Genomic DNA, 20,829 nt, shown 5'->3' on the forward strand with positions numbered 1-20,829 from the left:
TGTTCCTTTGCTTTTACTCAGCAGGTTTTTCAACTTACAGGGCCAAAAACATTACTTTTCGAGTTCATTTTGTTTGTAACCGCTGCACCTCTGACATATCTTGCAACCATTCCTTTTGAGTGGGTGCACAAATATATCTGTGTATGGGCAGTGATGAAAGTGTCACCGATTTTACTGGAGCATCTGCACTACATCATGGAAAAGGGCAACCCTGTTGTTTACTTGTCTGCCTGCAATGTTGCACAGGGGGTTGATCAGGGGAGTTGATAGGAGCTGCAATTTAAAAAGAGGACACTGCAGCTCTGAACAAAAACAATTAAAGGAAAATGAAAGACGGCCCCCAAGGGTTAAAAATAGAAAATTATCAACATGCATGCTGGAATCCACTACCCCCCACCCCAGCTTCCGCACCGGCACCCGCCACCCCCCCTAAACTTACTGGGCCTGCATTGTTATGTATGATCAGATCTGCCAGTTCTTCCTCTAAGCTCCTTGTCACATTTTGACTTAATGAAGTGCAACTTAGAAGGGAATTGGGTTCATCATGCTAGTCGCACGATGCTCCCTTGTTGTAGCAAACAGGAGTGGCATGGGACCGAAGCGCTACAGCGCGAGTCGTTATCATTCCGGTCAGTCTGTTTAACACAAAATTAAACAAAGAACTAATTAGTGCCTCATGAATTAATAACTGCACTGTTGCCGAGAAGAAGTTAGGTTGCTGAGGGGAGATATAAAATAAGTAGGAAGATCAGGTTAGAATTATTATTACTTTTTCGGGGATGCATGGGCTCTCAAGGTTAGGAAACTTTTGAGAGGATTTAAGAGTGACTCAACTGGTTCTGCCAAAGTCAGTTTCTGTCCTGATGTAACATTGTGTCTGGGTTAATGGATGTCATATAAGACACTGCTCTTTTCTGCATATAGGAGAAAGGCATACAGTTGTATTCATCAACTTTATAGTTCAGCAATGTATAAGATTTTAGCACAGTATGAATAAGGAACCAGCATTATGTATTCTCTCCCATTACCTACTTTGACCCTTCAGTTATGTTCTTTATCTAAGCAGCAGTGTTTGATCCAGAAATTGTTTTCACCATGTCATATCATTTTGCTACTGAGGTTTCATGGGAAAATTATTTTTTTATGTTTTATTCTCCAAGTCTGTGTCGAGTCACTCCCAGCTAAGAAGTACTTATTTTCAGTCGGATTTCAGGATTACTGTCTGTTAGTAAATTATTACTGGCACACTGCTGAAATAGGCACAGACATAGTTGACTGTACTCTATGACTGCTCCCCATGCTTCAATGGGCTTTACAAACTATAGCTTCCCTGTTGCCCCTCCCTCAGTCGCTAACTCCTTTCCCCCAGCTGTGATGTGGGGCCTCGGTATCTGTGGACCTTTATGCTGTATATCAAAAGGACAGGAGTGAACAAAAGTGAACACATTTTCCTTTTGCATCATCTGGAAGCTAGCTACATTATGTCAACCACTGTAGATTAGATGAGTTGGGTAAATGTATGGATTTCTCAAGAACATGTATGTGCATGCATATACATCGGAATAATCAGTGTCTGGGTCTTTAATGATTCTCTTTTGCTCTCCTTCCCAGATGAAGTGAGCCCCTGTATGGCGTGACTCCCCAGGAAGAGAAAACGAGGTAGGACAAATCCCCAACATGACTGATTACTGTCCCCACCATCTCCCCTGTTCATATCTACAACAATATCAGGCATCTTCATTAATCCCCATGGATCAATGTGTCTGGGGGTTGTAAAAATTGACAAATGACTTATTAGAATCCCACCGTTTTATTTTCCAACTGATTAACTCACAGCAATGTCGTACACTATGCAGGCACACTGATGTATCTGTTTTCCAAAGAGGGCTTCTATCTCTCTCTCTCTCTCTCTCTCTCTCTCTCTCTCTCTCTCTCTCTCTCTCCCCCCGTCTGTCTCTTTCTCTTGCTATGAGGGATCTATACAGTGTAAAATGCACCCGTAACACTGTTTTAAAAACCCTGCCAAGCTGCAATGACTCCCAACTACAAGAGCAATACGGTGTTTTTGACATATATGAACTGCCATTTTGTCAGTTTCCTGACATAAACAGCTGTTGAGCAGTGCTTTGCAGTACTTAAAATACAATAATATGTTAATGAACACAGAACTGGAAAATAATCAGCTAGAATTATATATGCTTTTCAGTGGCAGTAATGAAACCTGTATTTTAACACCATAGTTTCGTATAAATGTGCCAAAAAGCCATATTCCATATTCTGTTATCTATCTTGTTACGCTGTTCCGTTAATTATAACTTGATATTCTTTTATGCCTGCTTTATGTCTAGATGATGTTGTGGCAACATCCCAAATTGTCATCTTGACAAAATAATATAATTTTTCCAGTATATGGCATTTATTACTGTAACAGACATTAGACACAGACATCTAAGTACAGATGACATCCACCAAATTAACAAGAGTATAAAACCCTTTTGTTGCTGATAAAAAAATCTGCCTCTGTACAATTTGACTCTCGAGAGGACGCTAATGACTTGTGACTTGAAGAAACTGGGTTGCTTTTTTTCCTCTCCCTGAGATGAAACCTTCTGTGCTAATGATGTTAGCTGGTATGAGCACAATGCTGATGTGGGAGTCTGTCACGAGGATGCATACAACAGCCCTTGCCCCTGGCCTCCTAGTCAAGAGGGATCCAAACATTCAGAAGTGACACCGTGGGCTGTCTCATGTCAAGCCAGAGACCCTCACTATCACCGGGGGGTGGCATGGCTGTGAATTGAGGCGGAGGGCTACACCACACTCCTTTGTTTCTGGTGGTGTCACTCACACACTAGACACAGACACACTCCTTGCATCAATCAGCGCTCCAGATACATGCCCAGTGTACATCCTTACAACATGATGATGACACTATCCACAGATTTCCACATAGATACAATAACTAACAGCAACAGGAGGATGAGCGCTGCAGATCAGATTCAGTGCATCCCCATCTCCCCTCATAAGTTCCCCAGAGACAGATGCATGGGTGGACATACGCGCACACAAAGGCATCTTTTAACAGGTTGCTTTGGAAGCAAAGTTAAGTATGAGTCAACTGTATTGCAGACGTATACTAACTTAAGTATCCCCTTGTTTGACCACATAACAACATAACAGAGTACAGTTAGTTTAATTGGCTTTTGATATATGTTAATGCAACTAATCATAAAGTCCAACTGGCTCTAACACTGGGCTGGCATGACATCCCCCCTCTCCTTTTGGCTCCCACAGACTTAGGCCAGAGAGCGCTCCCAGAGCGGAGTCCCTCTCTTAGACAGTGGGAAGAAAATTAAACTGCCAAATTTGTTTTCATTGGTTTCAGGGAGAATCTCAGGGGATTTCAAGGCTTTTAATTGAGCTCGCTGAGCAGAAATTTGTAGGGCTGCTTACCAACAACAATGGTGTCTCCCTTTTACCTCTCTTTGGTCTCAGTGAAAGATCATGCAGATTTTTAAGTAATGGGATGCCTTGCTCTAAATTAGTGTACAATATGTGTTTTGTAGTTCATGGCTCTGTTAAGGTTATTTTCTACTTGTAGTTAGTCATGGAAAACAAAGATATGGGTTTGATAATGATATGTAATTGAAATTTAGACTCACTTTGTTTAGTGTTTTGTTGGCTTTTCAGGCTTTGTGTGTAGGAGGGCAATGATTCTCTAATAAACAGGAGTTCATTCAGTCATGGATAAAGGTAAATAAAGCCCACATATCACTGTAGGAGAGATACTTTGTCTCACTGAGAAAGAAGAGCAGCAACCCATGAAACCTAATTTAGTATTATATTATCACCCAGTATAGTATAATAACAAAAATGAAAAGCAACCTTCTCATTTTCCGCACTTTTCTCTCCTACACTTTTTGTCCTTTAAATATTTCGAGTGTGTCAAAACAAGCAAAGGCTACATGGAAACGGCAGCCCTGTGTAAATATTTATGATGTAACATCTCCATGTGAATAGACTTTCCTCCCAATCCATCCATCATTACGGGCATATCGTGAAAGCCCACCTCCCGGTGGTGGCTCAGGGCCTTAGGAAGCTCAGACAGGAGCGGCGTGTCCCCCTCTCATTCAAAGTATTTGTTTTTCTTTTGACTGGGGGCAGCCCAGCTGTGAGGGCATTTCATGTGTCAGCCCCGCCGTTTTCATTCAGGGCTGACTTCAAAGCCCATTTTGGTCTATTGTTTCTGTGACGTGGCTGCTGGACCCGAAAAATGCCCAAACAGAAAAATGTGATGTAGGTCAAATTACAGCAGTTGTGCCCCTGAAAAAAGTGGAATTCTTATGGTCAAAACATAAAGCCCTGGTTACCGCCTAACCCCAGCTTTTGTGCTTGTTGTCCTTATACCTCTTTATTTGTCCATTGTAGAACTGAATGGAAGTTGGGAGATGTAGAATAAAAAGGCTGTAGTTTAAAGTGCTTGGCAGAAGTCTAATCCTTAAATGTTGCTTTTTTCCTAGTTTATATTACTCCACATAGGAACAACATGTCAAATAGCTTACTTGCTGAAGATTTGTAATAAATTATATTAAGTTAGAGACTGTACTGAGTTTATGTATTTTGAGGTTATTTGCTCCTGCAAGTGTGACTGAGACTTAAGGATATATAATGAGTATCTGTTTGGGCCTGTGCATGCACCATTCTTTGACTTGTGCAATGGTTTGAAATGTGAAACATGTCTTCATTTGGTACAAACAAAGTGGGATGAAGGATCTGCTGTTTTTTTTTTCAAGCTCGGCAGTCTTTAAGAATGTGAAGGTGCAGAAGATTTATGAGGTTGTGTTTGCAGAAGTAGGTAAGTCTACTGCCTTACCTAAGTGGATTACAAGGTTTTAGGCTTTTCTCCTTGCACAACTTATCGGCAGAAAATAGGCGTTGCAGACATTAGCGAAATATTGCCACCCAGACTCTCATAACATTATCATTAGCCACGGAGGATTGCTGAAATGTGATTAATACATCACCATTTTGACAGACTGAGCCTGAAAAGGTAATATGGATTATTACAATGGTTGTAGAGCTCAATACCGCCATCCAAGTTTATCCATTTATCTGCAGTGATGAGACTCCTTTGTGTTGTATAGCATTGTAACATCTATCTAAATAACAAAAGATATCTCTCCTATACACAATTGTCGTGCTGTTAATATTCAGCCCATGCAACAATGCACATGGGAATGGAGTGCTGAGACAAAACTTGACTCAGAACGATGGAAAAGTCTGTAGAACATTATGAGCATTATGAATCGATGTTTAAGCCTCTAGTACTGGGCACTTTTTCCTTTGCTTAGGTATCTGATTACCTTCAAACTAAAATATTGCTCTTTTATTGTTCAATTACAACTGGTTGAGTGCTAAGTCATGCAGTTCACTATCTATGAGCTATTTTTCTATTTTTGTGTGTACACTTTGTGTGTGTTTCATTTACTTGGTCTTGGACGAGACACGTTGAATAAATGCCATTTTTCTGTCGTTTCAAGTGCCTCTTTTCTCTCTGTGGATCCATTCAAGCTTTCAATACCTTTTCTCCCCCTCTCTTCTCCTGTCTCTTTTTTCCACGAGCAGGAGGGTTTTACTTTACTCCTTTGTCATCCTAATTGATTGCATTAACCTTTTGAGTATTGAATTTCCTGTGCATCACGCCGAGCACAATGTGGAATATTATCATAATCCTTCCAAGTAATGGACACAGGGCAATCAACAATGCTTTAGGAAAAGTACATCTTTGAAAGATGGAGCATCATATGATTTTCAGTCCAAAGACCTGGATAGGGGAAGACTGTTGAGCTTTAAGAAACTTTGTCAATAAGTGAAGTATGTAAATAAGTAATACAGATGTCAGAAGAGTTGCTTTTAATGTATGCTGTATGTTAGGAAATGGTGTTAAAAGTTTCCGTGATTGTCTTGTTATGATGAAAATGACAGACCTGTAAAAGATTGTTACACAAGCACATACATGATCTTAAAATTTAGTTTTTCATATTTTGATGTGAAAAATGAATCCATGATAAGTAATGAGCAGCTGGATATCTGACAGCTTAAATTCTTGAAGAATTCTTGTTTATCTGAGCCATTTTTGTATGTTATTAAAATATTTCTAAGAGCCTGAGCTCTAATTACATATTTACCCAATGAGTTCTTTTAATAGTTGCAATTATTTTTCATGGCTTTGCTGCCTTTTTAAAACATAATAATGTATTGCAAAATTACTTAATTGCATCACAATACATGATCCATAATTTATCATAAAAAGTGCCCCAAATTGTATAAGACATCAAAATGAATACATCATAATAAGGGGATATGGATAGATTTACACACTTTGGTCATATGGTGGTATGCTTTGGCGCAGAGTTATCCAGCGTGAGCAATGACCATGCATTATAATACAATCACCTGTGCTTGTCTGCATCCTTGGGTTATCGCCATGTGGCCAAAGCTAGCAGTACTATAGTCAGAGGTGAGTGAGAGGTGCCAGGCGGTGCTGGGATAGTCACAAGTCCCCGGTTAAGCGTTGTAGGAGTTTTCGTCTACTTGTTTTGAAGATCCCTATGATTCAGCAGGACGTTATTACAAGCCGAGAGGACTATAAATGATAAATGGACTGCATTTATATAGCGCCTTTCTACCTTATTGAACAAAGCGCATTACAATTTGCCTCTCATTCACACACACATTCATACATTGCTGAGCTGCCATGCAAGGCGCTAGCCTGCCCATCAGGAGCAACTTGGGGTTCAGTGTCTTGCTCAATAACACTTCAACACGCGGACAGGAGGAGCCAGGGATTAAACTGCCAAATTGCGGCAACCTTATGATTAAAGGTCAACCCGCTTTGCCTCCTGAGCCACAGCGGCCTGTAGCATCTGTGGTTGTGAAAGCAACAAAACTGGGGTGTTGAAGAAGTCTGGGGGTGTCATGGAGAGGGACTTTTTAGTTGGCTTCAAAGATATTTTGGAAAACTCTCAGACAGGAAAGGGAGGTGAGGCCTTACCCAGGCTGTGCTCAGATGCAATGCTGATCTTGAAAAGAACTTTAAGGAACTCCTGCTCATGAAAAATACCCTCTGTGAAGGATGCAAACCTGAAAACCTTAAGGGAAACCATTGCCTATCTCTCTGGCAGTGGTCACTGATATAGGGAAATTTCTGTGCAGTGGCAAGGCAACAGGGGTGGATGAGATTTTCCTTAAGATGTTGTGGTGGTGCTTTTTTAAATATTGAAACTTAAGGGTATGTTTTATTAATTGGGTATCACACTGTTTATCCTCCCTGAGAAAGCAAATACCAATGTGCTGGAATGGAGGCTCTAGCTGAGAGTCAAACATCAGATTCAAGAGCGTGTCATGTGGGGGCAACGGTGGAAATATGTGGCCATGCCATCCTACTTGCCATCTGGCCATTGTACTACCAAATAAGATCTGTGTCTGTTTTTGTCCATTTTTTTTTTTTTGATTTAGATTAGTGGCGGTTGTGTTTGGTGATGACAGATTGCATCTCTGCTTTTTGCTGATGATGCTATTCTGTTGCTTGTTTGCACCAGACAGCAAAGAGCTTAACTGGGAGGATGCAATGCACATGCTGTACATTCAAGATCCCAATTGCCTCAACCAACCACTAGAAGTCATTAGTGTAGTGACAATAATGTGGTCCCTCACCATGCTCTCACCTGTGAACCCTGACAGTTGTGTACACTGAGGTGAATAGCCAAGCTGCAAGCACAACTGCTGGGCAGTTTCATGTGTAGAAAGTAACAAGCACCTCAAATGCGGTCAACCTTGGGATAAATGTTACTTTACTATTCCTAAAAATGAGAGAAGGTGGGGCGACCTCTAGCTCACCCAGTAGCGCATGTGCCCCATGTAGGTCCTTGGCAGCAGCCCGGGTTTAAATCCAACCCACGGCCCTTTGCTGCATGTCGTTTCCCCGTCTCTCCCCTTTCTTGTCTTCAAGCTATCTTGTTAATTAAAGGCCATAAAAAGCCCCAAAAAAATCTTTTTAAAAAAAAAGGTAGTTTAGTGGGGTAACACTAACTAACACTAATGCAAATTTGCATTAAACACTAAGTTCAGCTAAAGCTGTTGGGAATGTTAATAGTTTTGCAGGTATTTGGTCATAAACTAGTATTGGACAAATTAAAGTTTTGACCTGTTGATGGCGCAAGATAAAAGGTCAGGGGGTCACCAAAGTTATTTCAATTCTTTCTGAGGGGGGCAATTTCATGGCAATCCATCCAGAAGATGTTGAGGTATTTCACTGGGTAAGTGAAAAACTTTGATGTGTTGGTGACCTAACAATACTGCAGATATTGTGTAGCTTTTGAACACAAAAATATAAAAAATGGAGTCACCACACCATGTTTTTTCTGCAGTATGTCAATCAAATTGCGACCAAAGTAGTAACAGCATAAACGAAAGTGAATGCTTATTTGAGTTGCAGTTCATTATTGTAACTTATTTGATTTGATTTCTTATTTATCTCAAACAAACAGTATGTTGTAAAGAAAAGAGGAAAAACAAAACCAGATAAAAACACAAAGATAAAAGACAAAAATCAATTCGATTTCACTAAAGAACACAAAGTATACGTTTGAGAATGAGCAGGAAGAAGCATAGTGTTTATATAGTTATATAGTCCTGCCCCTACTTCACAATATCATATTGTTACAGAAAAAAAAGGTTTGTGAGATGTGGCAGCGCAGCAAAATGAGAATATTGCATTAATGGAATATAACTTGGTACCTTATAACTAAGGTAAATGTAAGTCTTAACTGTAGATAGTTTTAAGTTGAGTGGTCAGGATAGAAATGCTTTAGTGGCAAGGTAAGCCCTCGATTTACCACGACACGCACTTTAATCTCTTTACCTGCTTTACAATTGCCTGTTTTGGTGTGGGGGGAGGTGTAAGTTGATTTTCCCTGTTTTCTTAAGAGTCTTTGCTTAAGAATTATTTAGCACAAGTCCGCTCATATTGGTTTATTGTTATCTGTCTCACTGGCCCAGGATGATATTAATGGAGATTTGAGCAGGGAAATAAATTTAAACAAGCATTATATAACATTGCACCTTCGCTACATCAATAATATTAAGGCCCCAAGCCTAAAACCTACAGAAGACACTCCAAGGATAACAGTACAATAATAGCCTGTTAACAAGGCAGGAGGTAGCCTATTGGCCTATTGAGTTTAATATGTTGCTGTAGCTATTTTATTTAAACATGGCATAAAAAGTAGTTTATGTTGCAAGACCATTGTAATACTCATACCTGTCTTATAAATGCTTAATGTCAGGAGGCTTAGGGGAAGTGTCACTAGAATAACACTGATCAGCCTTGAGCTTGGGAATTAGAGACTGCAAATCTTTGAGCATAACATGACAACTGGGATAGTTTGGAGGGATACATGTGGGCTGCAACTTTTGCTGAACAATTTATATATATATATATAAATATATAATATACAGCGTATAGTATATTTATTTATCATTTCAGAAAAGACCACCATACATGATACTATGTTGTAGAACAAAATGTTATATCACAGGGATAACCTGCATTTAGACACCAATAAATACTATGCAGCATGTAGCATACTATGCCAGCTTTGTTTGCTCTGCAGTGGCAAGCTAAGGTGTAGTTTATTTGCAATGGAATTAAATGCTTTTGATTATCAACACTTAGAACCATATATGATGTCTGTTTCTGCTATAAACCACCTACTTACAGTATTTGTCGACTTCTATAGACTGTGTGTTTCTCTGTAAACGGTAGCATAAATGCATTAAAGTAATTGATTGTTGAAAAACAGACAAAAATAGTTATCATGTTTCACTGGCAACAGCAAGCATTATCTGCAATATCTATGAACTGAAGCCAAAAACCCTGTAATTCATATCAACTCCATTATATTTTTCAACTCAGAGGAAAAATCAATTGAAACAAGCTCGTATGCATGGATAGATGCAACGTCCTGGTTGGACAGAGGAGCAGTTACAGTGAGTGACTGCTCTTGCTGCACGGTTTAGGAGATCCTTTGTTCCCCCCCCCCCCACCCCCCCCCCAACTATACCAGACCAGATAAGAACTGGGCTGTGTGCAGTCGTTGTAATTATGCTGTTCTTATCCTGTTTTTTAACTCTATGCATTTACATTGTATTTATTTATTTATGGGGTACTATTATGGGGAGCTATGCTGTGTATGGAAATGTGTGTTTATGTGTGAGCTGCTGGACACTCGAATTTCCCTGCGGGGATGAATAAAGTATCTTCTATTCTCTATTCTTTGATCAATACTGTTTTCACATAGATAGTTTCTTTAAGTTTGATTGAGTTATACAAAGCTAGCCAGTGGTGCTCAGGACTAATATACAAATGTAGACATTCAGAGAGGACACAGTCACTATTTGGGTAAATTCTTTAGCACATTCACATAAGTTTTATTGATCAAAATAGAATCATGTGATTGAGTGAGGATGTGGGTCAACAAATAGGTCAAGGTCAGTCAACAGCACAAAGCCTAATTCTGTCCATCTTTTGTATTCCATCAAGCGTCACTGGTATTCCACTGGGAACCTGTGCCCTCAGCATATGGAAACTAAGGGCCCTTAGTTCAATTATACAAGCCCATTGAGCTTCAAAATATTGACATATCTCTGTACTGAAAATGTCATGGATAATGATCAACCAGTTCACCAGAAAATGCTTTCATAGAAATCCAGATTTGGAGGCTAGATGTGGAGTGCATTGAATTTGTGGACTATAAGGTCACGATTTACCTGCTCAAAGTAGGTTTCATATGCACGAGAGCTTTTGTTTTCTCCAAGGCAATGGTTATCACACCTCCATAGCCACACACTGTGTTCACAAAAAGAATGCATTTTATATTGTAAATCAGGTGTTTTGCAAAGTCGTGAAACTTGGGTTGAGTGGTATGGAGTACGGTGGCCGACAGGGGCAAACAAAATGCAACTTTATGAAACACATGAAAATAGACAAAACCCAAGCGAATTAAGAAAACATCTTCATTAATTTGACAACACATGCACAGCATTAAGCAAAAGTGCTGCATATACACACAACACAACCAAATACAGAAACGTGCTGCAAATACAGAAACAGTGCTAAATGAAAAGCACACAATCCCCGAAAACAAATGCACCAGAAAAACGTTGCATCAAGTTTACACAACGGAAGTTCTCCAGGACTCTAGGGGGAGCGCTAAGTGGAACAGCTTGATTTTCAACCCTACGGGGAAAGAGCAATGAACTAGAGACACACCCACCAAACGAGAGAAAACATATCTCAAACATAGACTTAATATTTACAGTCTATGATCCAACTGTGCACACGTTATGAGATTGAACTCTCTCTCTCTCTCTCTCTCTCTCTCTCTCTCTCTCTCTCTCTTGTTGTTTTCGGGGTCTGTGTGCTTTTCTTTTTGCATCGTTTCTGTATTTGGTTGTGTTGTGTGTATATGCAGCACGTTTGCTTAATGCTGCGCATGTGTTGTCAAATTAATGAAGATGTTTTCTTAATTGTCTTGTGTTTTGTCTATTTGCATGTGTTTCATTAAGTTGCAGTGCATTTGCCCCTGTCGGCCACCGTAATGCAGAGGTTACATAACATATCTAGTTATGTTCAATGATCACTGTTAATTTCCATTATCACCGGCTGGTTGGACTGAGATAGACTTTACCCATAGATAATACATTGTAAAACCTATGGATCTAAATTACAGTTCATTGGCTACACAAAGCTGTCTAATTATTGACTATTGTAAGGAGGAGAAAGTTGCTATATATTCTGAGTTAATTAAGACTTTCTTAAACTTAAAAACACAGCTGACCACAAAACAGCTTCAAACTGCTTAGTTACTTGGCGATCAGATCATATATCGACAATTGAAGGAATGATCGGCGATTGTTTTTTCCTATATATATATTAAAGTGATTTGAACTAACTTACTATCAGAACTATAATATCTAGAATCTGCGCCCTACTGTTTATTTTCTGGTGGAGCGGTAAGTCCGCCTGCTGAGTCCCATTAATCAGCACGCGTGACAAATGTATTTTTAATCCTTAACGTTAATTACAAAGCAGTTTTTCGTGTCTTTTCCATGGGTCTGACACCTAATGGGCTGCGCTTCTTTCGGAGAGTCACCCAGCCTCCCAACCTTCCCAGCTGCTGCCAGGGTATTGGGAACTACATTAGGTCAGCCTGCACCGATTAACGTTACTGGGGACTAACGGCAGCTAACGTTACAGGTTGGTATTATTTTATTATTATTAAAATAGCTAACAGAGCAAATAGCGTGTAAACAACTGTGGGATTAGCGAGAAAGTCGCTAAAAGGAGATCGCTATGAGTGCTTGAGTGAACTAGTGTAATGTTAGGTTTAAATGTAAAGTGGATAATTAGCCGCTGTAATGAAGACAAAAATAACTGCGTCGATCTACCAAAGTAAGACGCTATCAACACAGAAGCATGTCAGCGCGTCAACCATTCAGGAGCCGAGCCGGTTTAGCCAGTTTCATTGATGAAAATTAAAGCATGTCGGCAATCTCACCACGATTGGATGATTTGAAAATATTAGGGATTGCCCAAGCCTAGCATGCAGCCTAGTTTTTTTTTAAGTTTTATTTACTTAACTGACACTTGGATATCCCATGTCTTGACATTAGTTTACCAAGCCCACGCATAAATACCTTAAGCACATTACACTTCTGTTGCACTTCTTTTCAAATATTAAATGATTATTAACACAATACAAGGTTCTTAGAAAAACAAAATATACATACAGTACAGAATTTGTAATATCTGGCAGCAATTTCCAGATCTGCATTACATATAGAATTGGGTGGACATTGATATACAGTACCTTAACTTTGCTCCATCACAAAAACTTCACATTTAAAAAAAAGTGGGCAACATTTCTTTCCTTCCATTTTGTATTTCGGGAGCTGTGTCCCTGTCTTTACTTTTCATTTTCAGTCTTGCTCTATTCAGCAACAGATACAGACAGAATCTTAATTGATCTAATCTGGTTAATGCTTGCTATTTTCAACAGTTCCATTAGAAAACTCCCATCCTCCCCCCACTCTGTCTCTCTCCCTTCACCTCCCACACCTTTCTACCCCCCATCTGTCCTGACCTACATGGTAGTCACATGGCCCCGGCTCTCTGGCTTGGCATTTTATGGAAAATCTGCAGGAGATAAAGCCACAGGGTTTAAAGTGTTATCCCTGCCTGTCCTTTGAGAAGGGCTAAACACTGAATGAGGTGTTATTGCATCAATGCTGTTGGACACACACCGGCAGCAGAGAGGATATATTCCTCCCTCCTTCTCTCTCTCCCTCTCCCTCTCCCTCCTCAGTTTGATTGGATTTAGTAGAGTGTCACCACTGTGACTTTGTGGGATTTCTCTTTCCCTGTCACTGTCTTATGCATGCTTGCTTGGGTTATTTACTTAACTTGTCCAGAAAATGGACTGTGATCTGCAGCTTACCGCCAAAGCTATGGGAGACACAAGTGCCTCATGCTAGTTAAGATATGCCAGACAGGCACCTAGACGCTTGCTGCTCTGGCTTGCTTACTCCCTTGCTGGTGCTGAGAGCTTAGTTTTGCACTGTGACCGAGTCCCCTTCACACTGTTGTCTGCCTGTAAATTTTCTGCTGCTCTTGCTATTCAGCCAATTACAGCAAAAGAGCTTTAGTGATTTTTTTCCCTCCTGGTGTATATTTATATATTTATTTTCTAAGCGAATGACAAGCATTGCTGAAGGTTAGAAAAATGCTGAATTTCATAGTGCATGTAATGTCAACTTTTGTCTATTGTATGACTAATCAATAGAAGTCAGCTTGTGCAGAACAAATACACACACTGCGGACTAATATAGCTTCCTCGCCTGTTGCGTTTCAATTTTGATTCTTCCTTACTGCTTTTTTCTGAAATGTTGAAAAGGACAAACTGCAGTTTGATAATATTCCATAAGTATTTGTAACCATGTAGTCTTTAATAGAGAACAATTCCTTTTGATCTGTGAGTGAAAAATTTTCTGTTCTAGTAAATACATGATTCTGGTTAGATTTTTTCAGTTTTTTTGGAGTAGTCCCTTGTTATAGAACCTATAGCAAGGGCAGAAACAGCCATTGTTCTAAACATTAAAGTGACTATATGAGATAGTGTGAGAGTGTATGTGAAGGCAAATAAGTTCCGTTTATCTGGAGGTTGAGGTCTTATGGTTTGTCCCTCTGCCCATATTGTAGGTTTTAAGTTGTCAGCGTCTTCCCTCACCTATTGACATTAATCTGCTCTGTCCCATACTGTCAACCTTAGTAGCTATATATTCAATAATTGGTTTAGAAGTACACACCCTTAAGCCCATCTACACAATAATACGTTGTGCTGTATTTCAATGAATGCACCATATGGTCCTCTCAGGTAGGTTTTCTGAGTTGTTTATTCTCTTTGAAGCTAGGAAGTGGAACTAAATATATTTGACCTGAAAGTTTGTGAAAGGCCACCCGATGACTATCAATGCAGTGTCAAATGTAATGCAGAGCCACAAAGCGGTTTAGGAATGCATCCAAAGCGCTGTGCCTATGTTGCATTCTGGTGCTAAAATGACCAGAGAAAATACTGGATAAGATAAAGCAGTCAGGACAGCTTTGCATTACTGTGGCGACTGGCAGTAGTCATACTGGAGTTATACTTGACGGCGTGAAGTGCAGACTTACAGCAGTCCCACTGCAACCAAAAAAAGAACATCACATACAGTAGGTTTTATTGTTCTGTCTCTCATAAAAACAAAACCAGAAGTTACACAAGTGATAATTGTGCATAAAAGAAGTGACACCACAAAATACACAGTGTTCCAAAACAAGAGAGCAGAAGAATAAAGGGCTCTTTCCACCAGTGTAAAATCAGCCACGCCTAGCAGTGGGAACGGAAAGCAAAACTGCTTAATGTGACAAAATAAAGACAGAAACACTCCAAGGGAAAGTTAGAATTAGGATCCTGAAAGATTTATGCCTCCATTTTATTTATAATTTGTTTTCTTTTCCTTATTGGAATTGAGTTGCAACTGAATATTTGATGAACACAGCCTAGAAGTAAGGATGTTATGTCAGCAAGGAAACAAAAAGTAAAAAGAAACCAAGAAATGTATTTTGCAAAGTGTGCGCTTTGGAACAACAAAAATGCCTCTGCTTTCACAAGTGACTTGTTAATTGAATGTGGGTGGGGGGGGATTCGCTATCTGCAGGTTGTGTTGAGCCCTAGCGAGGCTAGCTGCGCCATTCCGTATGCACTGCGCTGAGTGCTGGGTACTCTCCGCGCACAGCACACCATCTGCATTTTGCTGTTAACGCGCCTTCACATCCAAGGGAGGATTAGGAGAAAATCCCCTGTTTTTTTTTCAACCAGTTGACAAATATCAGATTTGTCTCTAAAAAATTAACTCCATCTATATCTCCCGCCATATGACACACAAAAAAGATTATCTTTAATACCCAGCCAGCTTGGGTGTGGAAAAAGCAGATTAAAGTTTCAGTTTGGTCATATTTACCCAGCCACTTCAAGTACGAGACTGTCTACATTACACAGTAGACAGACCTCTTCATAAAGATTCCTCCCCCAACATGCACTCCCACACCCACCCCCCAAGCCTTTACCTTCCAGAAACAAGATGTCTGCCTTGAAACAATTAGACATCATACTTAAATAATTCATCATTTCCCAGTCAGTCTTTCGCTTTTAGGTGTCCTTTAAACAGAGTGAACTGCCAAGGGAGCTAAAGTGAATAACAGCAGCAGGTGTCTTTTCAGATTGAGCTTTGTAGTCTGCAGAGGGTGCTGAGCTGTTATTTTAGTGGCCCACTGGTGAGGAGCAGGGGGTGGCTGGGAAATGGACCTGGTGGCTGACCTGAGACCCCAGAGCTGTCCTATTAGCAGTGTGCTCGCCACTAAACGTTACCAGCAATAATTCCTGGTTTCAGTTGCACTCACATTTTGTGTAAAACAGAGCCAGGATACAACTATACAATATTCACCGACGGTGACCTGTGAAGCCAAAATAAAAATTTGCAAGAATCCCCATTTCATAGTTTACCAACCTTACTTTCCACAACTAAACTCCTTTGACTCTGAATGAGGTAATTTGTGTCTTCAGTAACAGCTTGTAAGACTGGACTTGCATGATTATTACCCATCAGCATGCATCAGAGGGATTTAAACATATGAGTAAGATGCTCCTTAAGCCTCTGCTAAGTCAGTATGTTCTTCCTGACCATTTCATTATCAAATGCATAATCGTCATCTGCCGAGCACAGAACTGAAGGCCTAAGGCCCTACCTGGTGTCCTGGATGGTAACTTCCTTGCTTCCGTTCAAGACCACTGCCCCACCCAGAGGTTGCTTTATGAACACAGGAGCCCCATAAATGAAATTAAGGTGTCAATTAGTCAATTACAGCATAATAACTCTGAGGGCAGACATTTAGAGACAGAGAGAACCTCAGCTAAGTTCATTTCCTCCGGCCCAGGAGCCTAGCGCTTGGCACACGTCACTCTCCACCCAGACTCGCTGAATAAAGGCCCCAGTGTTCTCCCTAATGTTATTTTCCCCTGGATATCTTTTTTGATCAACAATTTCCTTTCATGGGTTTGTTTTTCAGATGCAGGGTATGCACATTTTCTCTCCCCAATTTGGCTAGGGAGAATTTTATAATTTAGTAATTAAAATCTTTGTTAGGCTTTAGAAATTGCAGCTAATTGAATTTAATGGGAAGATGAATTTCAATTTTATTTGATTAGCAGGACCCCTGGCATAGGTATTTATGGAAAAACTCTACAAAAATATGCTGTGTGGGCTAAGATGGCATAATAGAATTACAGATAATCGGATTTCACTGTCATGAATTTCACTCTAATTTCACTCTAATTTTCCATTAGATAGCTGGTTTACAAATATTTGCTCATCTGCGATGGGAAAGGCTATCTGTCTAAAATGATTACGGAGCAAGCCTTCAGAAATATGTCCCTTTTTCCCCCTCCCTTTTAAAAACCAGATTGCGAGGGATCAAAATTAGGAAGATTGCATTATGGATGTCTGCATCCGGGAGAGCAATGGGGGAGATATGATGATTACGGCCGGGGGATGAAAGCAGTGTCAAGAAAAATGTATGACTCAAAAACATAGGCCTATTCTATCTACAAAATCTCTGCTCTCAGCACACTGCCGCCAAGCAACATGCTATATCATAATTCATGTAATATCATGAACAGTGCATGAATATAGGAAGTCATTGCAGCATGTTGACATACAAGTATACCTTATACCTCATACAAACTCCATGTTAATTGCTTTCAAGTGTGTACCTATGATGAGATTTTGCCATGTGATTTTCATAGTGGATGTATGTAGCTGTATGTACAGCTACAAAGAAGTTATACAAATCAAATGAGATTCTGAAGAATCATTGTCATCAGTAATGCAAATGATGATCATCAAGAAGTGGTGTATTGCCATCATCATTGTTCTGGCTGTATTTGTGTGTAAGTTTAATATTCAGATCCTTCTCTGCTTAAAAATAAATATATAATGCAATATAAACAGACGTGAGAGGGAATAATATCCCACATCACAGACAACCTTGGATAACACTAGGGTGAACTCTTGTTGAATCCAGCTTTAAAAGCACCTGCTTCAGAATTAAGCTTTTACACGTTCAATTTCCTGCCAATTTGACAACAACATGACAGTGAATATCAAGAATAAACTTGGTCCATTGTCTGCTGAAAAACACAAACTATTTTAATATGTTGTGTTTAAAGTTAGATGCAGTAGAAGTGCTTCATGCCACTCCTCCTGTGTAATCCCCCACCTGTACACTCCACCAGTTAGGACAGACCTCCACCCCACGCCCACTCGCACCCACTCCATCTCCTCCCATTCGCTCACTCACTCTTTGCCCCGAACTGCCAGAGACAGCAAGAGGGGTTCAAAAACAAAATCTGACTCTCGGCAAAGGTCAGATTTCTCACTCGGCATGTCTCTGGGCTTTGGGCACAAAAGCCACTGAATTCACATCTATCAACTGGGCTCTAGCTTTTGTCCTGGGGAATGGCGGACTCGGAGTGGGCCCTTCACCAGACCAGCCCCTCCTGGAGTGCACTGTCAGGGGCAGCCAAACGTCTGGCCCGGCAGCCCTTTGACTGATGTACCCCTGCCATGTCACACGCACGGCAGCGCACACACACACACTCAAACGCATACACACTCCACCTTGCCCTCAACATTCCCCCGCATGCACCATACAATACCCTCAGACCACATCAAACGAAAATCCCCACAGCTCCTTTTAAAAAGTAATGGTTTCGGGCCCAAAGATGGCAGCTCAAGGGCCACAGGGCTGTAATGCATGGACGACAAACCCTCCCTCCTGTGGACATGAATAGAATTCACCCTGCAAACCAAAACCTCCCCCACTATCAAGTTTAAAGATACTGTAGTAGTTTTGTTTTCCTTTTGAGTGATATGCTGTGTACCTATGTGGAACAAAACATCCCAGTGTTGCAGCCAGACGATTTAAAACCGCTGGAAATATCAATTTTAGAGCTCAACACTTATTTTTTGTTTTAAGAATTACAGGCCCAGATTATATTTTAGCTTCATTGACAACATGTCATGCCTTTTGCATGATATTACAGTAAATAACAGAGATTTATAAACATGTTAACACTGTACTCAGCCCACAGTTTGTTCAGTAATGATCCACATGGGTGTCAGACCTTACCAGGTCTCACTAATCTAACAAACAAAATATGTTTGTTTGTACAATATGTGATTGATGAAGAACAGGACTGACATTTGGAAAATGTCTCACACCTTTGCAATAGAAAAGGTCTGCCTGCCAAGTCAGGTCATTTAAAACAATTAGATTTTTTATCATGACAAACAAAAACTGAAGTAGTATTTACAGTACAATGTTAGATCAAGGGTGGAAACTTTTGATAGAAACTCTTTAAGGACATTTTCCTTTATGAGAGTAAGGAAGGAGGAGACAAAGCTTTTTTTCCCCATTATTAACCGAGATGAGTCATCATAATTTCAAAATCAACCAAAACCTGTTTTATGTACATACTTTGGACTTTGCTGACAACACTCAGGAACTGAAGCCAGGACTATGTATCATTGCATTATGGTTCACAGCCATAAAGTTGTTCATTTCCTCTTTTCTATGACCAGTAAATGCTAGTTATACATCACCTTTATTCAAAATACAACTGCTGTGGAAAACAGGAATATCCAGTGACCTTTCAAACTTTAGACTTTTTGTTATTTGGTGTCACTTTGTAAATTCCACATTCTTGACATAGAGCCATGTTTACAGTATATGGGCATAATGTACAAATGGTCCAGAGGCACTTTGCATGCCACTGCGAAAGAAACTGCCAGGCAAATAAGGGGATTGTCTTATAAAGTATTCATTGTCACCTGGTAACGGCTGTCGTTTATCATTTCACCTGAAATTACAATGAAAACTGATAGCTTATCAGAGGGAGAGAAGGAGAAAGAGTGTGCTCTGAGGGAGCGAGGCAAAGAAGGTATACTACACGGCACTGAAATAAAGAGGATCTCTTGTTTTGTGACAGAAGTGAAAGTTATTTGCTTCAAGCTAAAGTGTTGAAGTGATATATTTGTCAAATATTTTTAAAACTCTAGACGCTTCTGGCAAGACAAATAAAAGAACACACATTTTCATCGTATGCAGTTGTGTTCCTTTAATGTGTGACATTCAATGATGATTAAATAGTTAGGTGACTTGACAAAACTGCCAAAATATTCCTTTACACTGCAGTTGTACTTATATATAAAACAATAATGAAATAATGGTGTTAAAAAAGTGTATTTGATTTAAATAATTATCCTCCCATTAAAAAATCCTCAAATACTTGTGCGCAATAAAAGTGGAATATTTTTAATAAACGTGTAATCTCTTCCTCACCCAAAACCTTTTTTTTTAAGTGTTGTGCTCCGTTCATTTGAATAGAGGCAGTGGAGGCTCCACCCCAAGAGAGTTGAAAGGCTAGAAGACCACAAAGATGGAAAAGGCCAGCCCACTGAGGGAGGGAGAAAAAAAAACTGCTCCGGTTCCTCTGCCATAATTTCCTATCAGCCTATTCAGACAACATCACCAACAGCTTGGTCTGTGCGTGTGTGTGTGTATGGGGGCTAAGCAGAGAGCGAGCGAGAGAGAGGCAGCGCGCGAGAGGCAGAGAGAGAGAGAGCGACACAGAGAGCGACAGAGGGAGAGAGAGAACAGGGAAGGGGGAGGCTCCATATTCTTTCACCTACCCCCTGTCAAACCACAGGAAGGAGGGGCCAGACCCTAAGCTGCCAATCAAATCCGCTTGTGGCAGCCGGCATTATCTCAGCAACAAACTATTGACAGATTACATGTCAAGGAGTTTAGTGCATGATTGAAGGAAGCCTTTTTTATGTAGTTACTTTTCCGCTTTATTTCCCCCTCCACGAACCAACATTTGAATGACTTTCTAACAGAGTTGAGTAATATTATGAAAGTTACATGTCTGAGAGGATTTAACTTCGACTTCCCTGAATATGGTGAGTACTCTTCTTCTTTTCTATCTTTGCCAGATATGTTTTATTAGCTGACAGTTTAAGGTGTGCCTTATCTCTGGCTAAATACACAGAGAGGGGAAGTTGTTCATGATTAAACTATGTGCCAGCAGCGCATACGTATACCCATGTGTT

The 20,829-nt window shown here is 40.1% G+C and overlaps 1 protein-coding gene across 2 annotated transcripts in view; it reads left to right on the forward strand.

The window, feature by feature from the left end:
* casz1 (castor zinc finger 1) overlaps positions 1 to 20,829 on the forward strand; it is a 189,320-nt gene that overhangs the window by 91,535 nt on the left and 76,956 nt on the right. Inside the window, exon 4 of one of the 2 annotated variants that reach the window (XM_036008580.1) lies at positions 1,612 to 1,659. Coding sequence is in view for 1 of the 2 variants with exons in the window: in XM_031286798.2 (XP_031142658.1) it covers positions 20,631 to 20,679 (49 nt within the window). In the remaining variant the exon portion in view is untranslated. Of the gene's footprint in view, positions 1 to 1,611; positions 1,660 to 20,213; positions 20,680 to 20,829 lie in introns of those variants that run through there. The other variant, XM_031286798.2, reaches the window with a different exon arrangement.

The sequence above is a fragment of the Sander lucioperca genome, chromosome 12, assembly GCF_008315115.2.
Source record: "Sander lucioperca isolate FBNREF2018 chromosome 12, SLUC_FBN_1.2, whole genome shotgun sequence".
Classification (NCBI taxonomy): Eukaryota; Metazoa; Chordata; class Actinopteri; order Perciformes; family Percidae; genus Sander; species Sander lucioperca.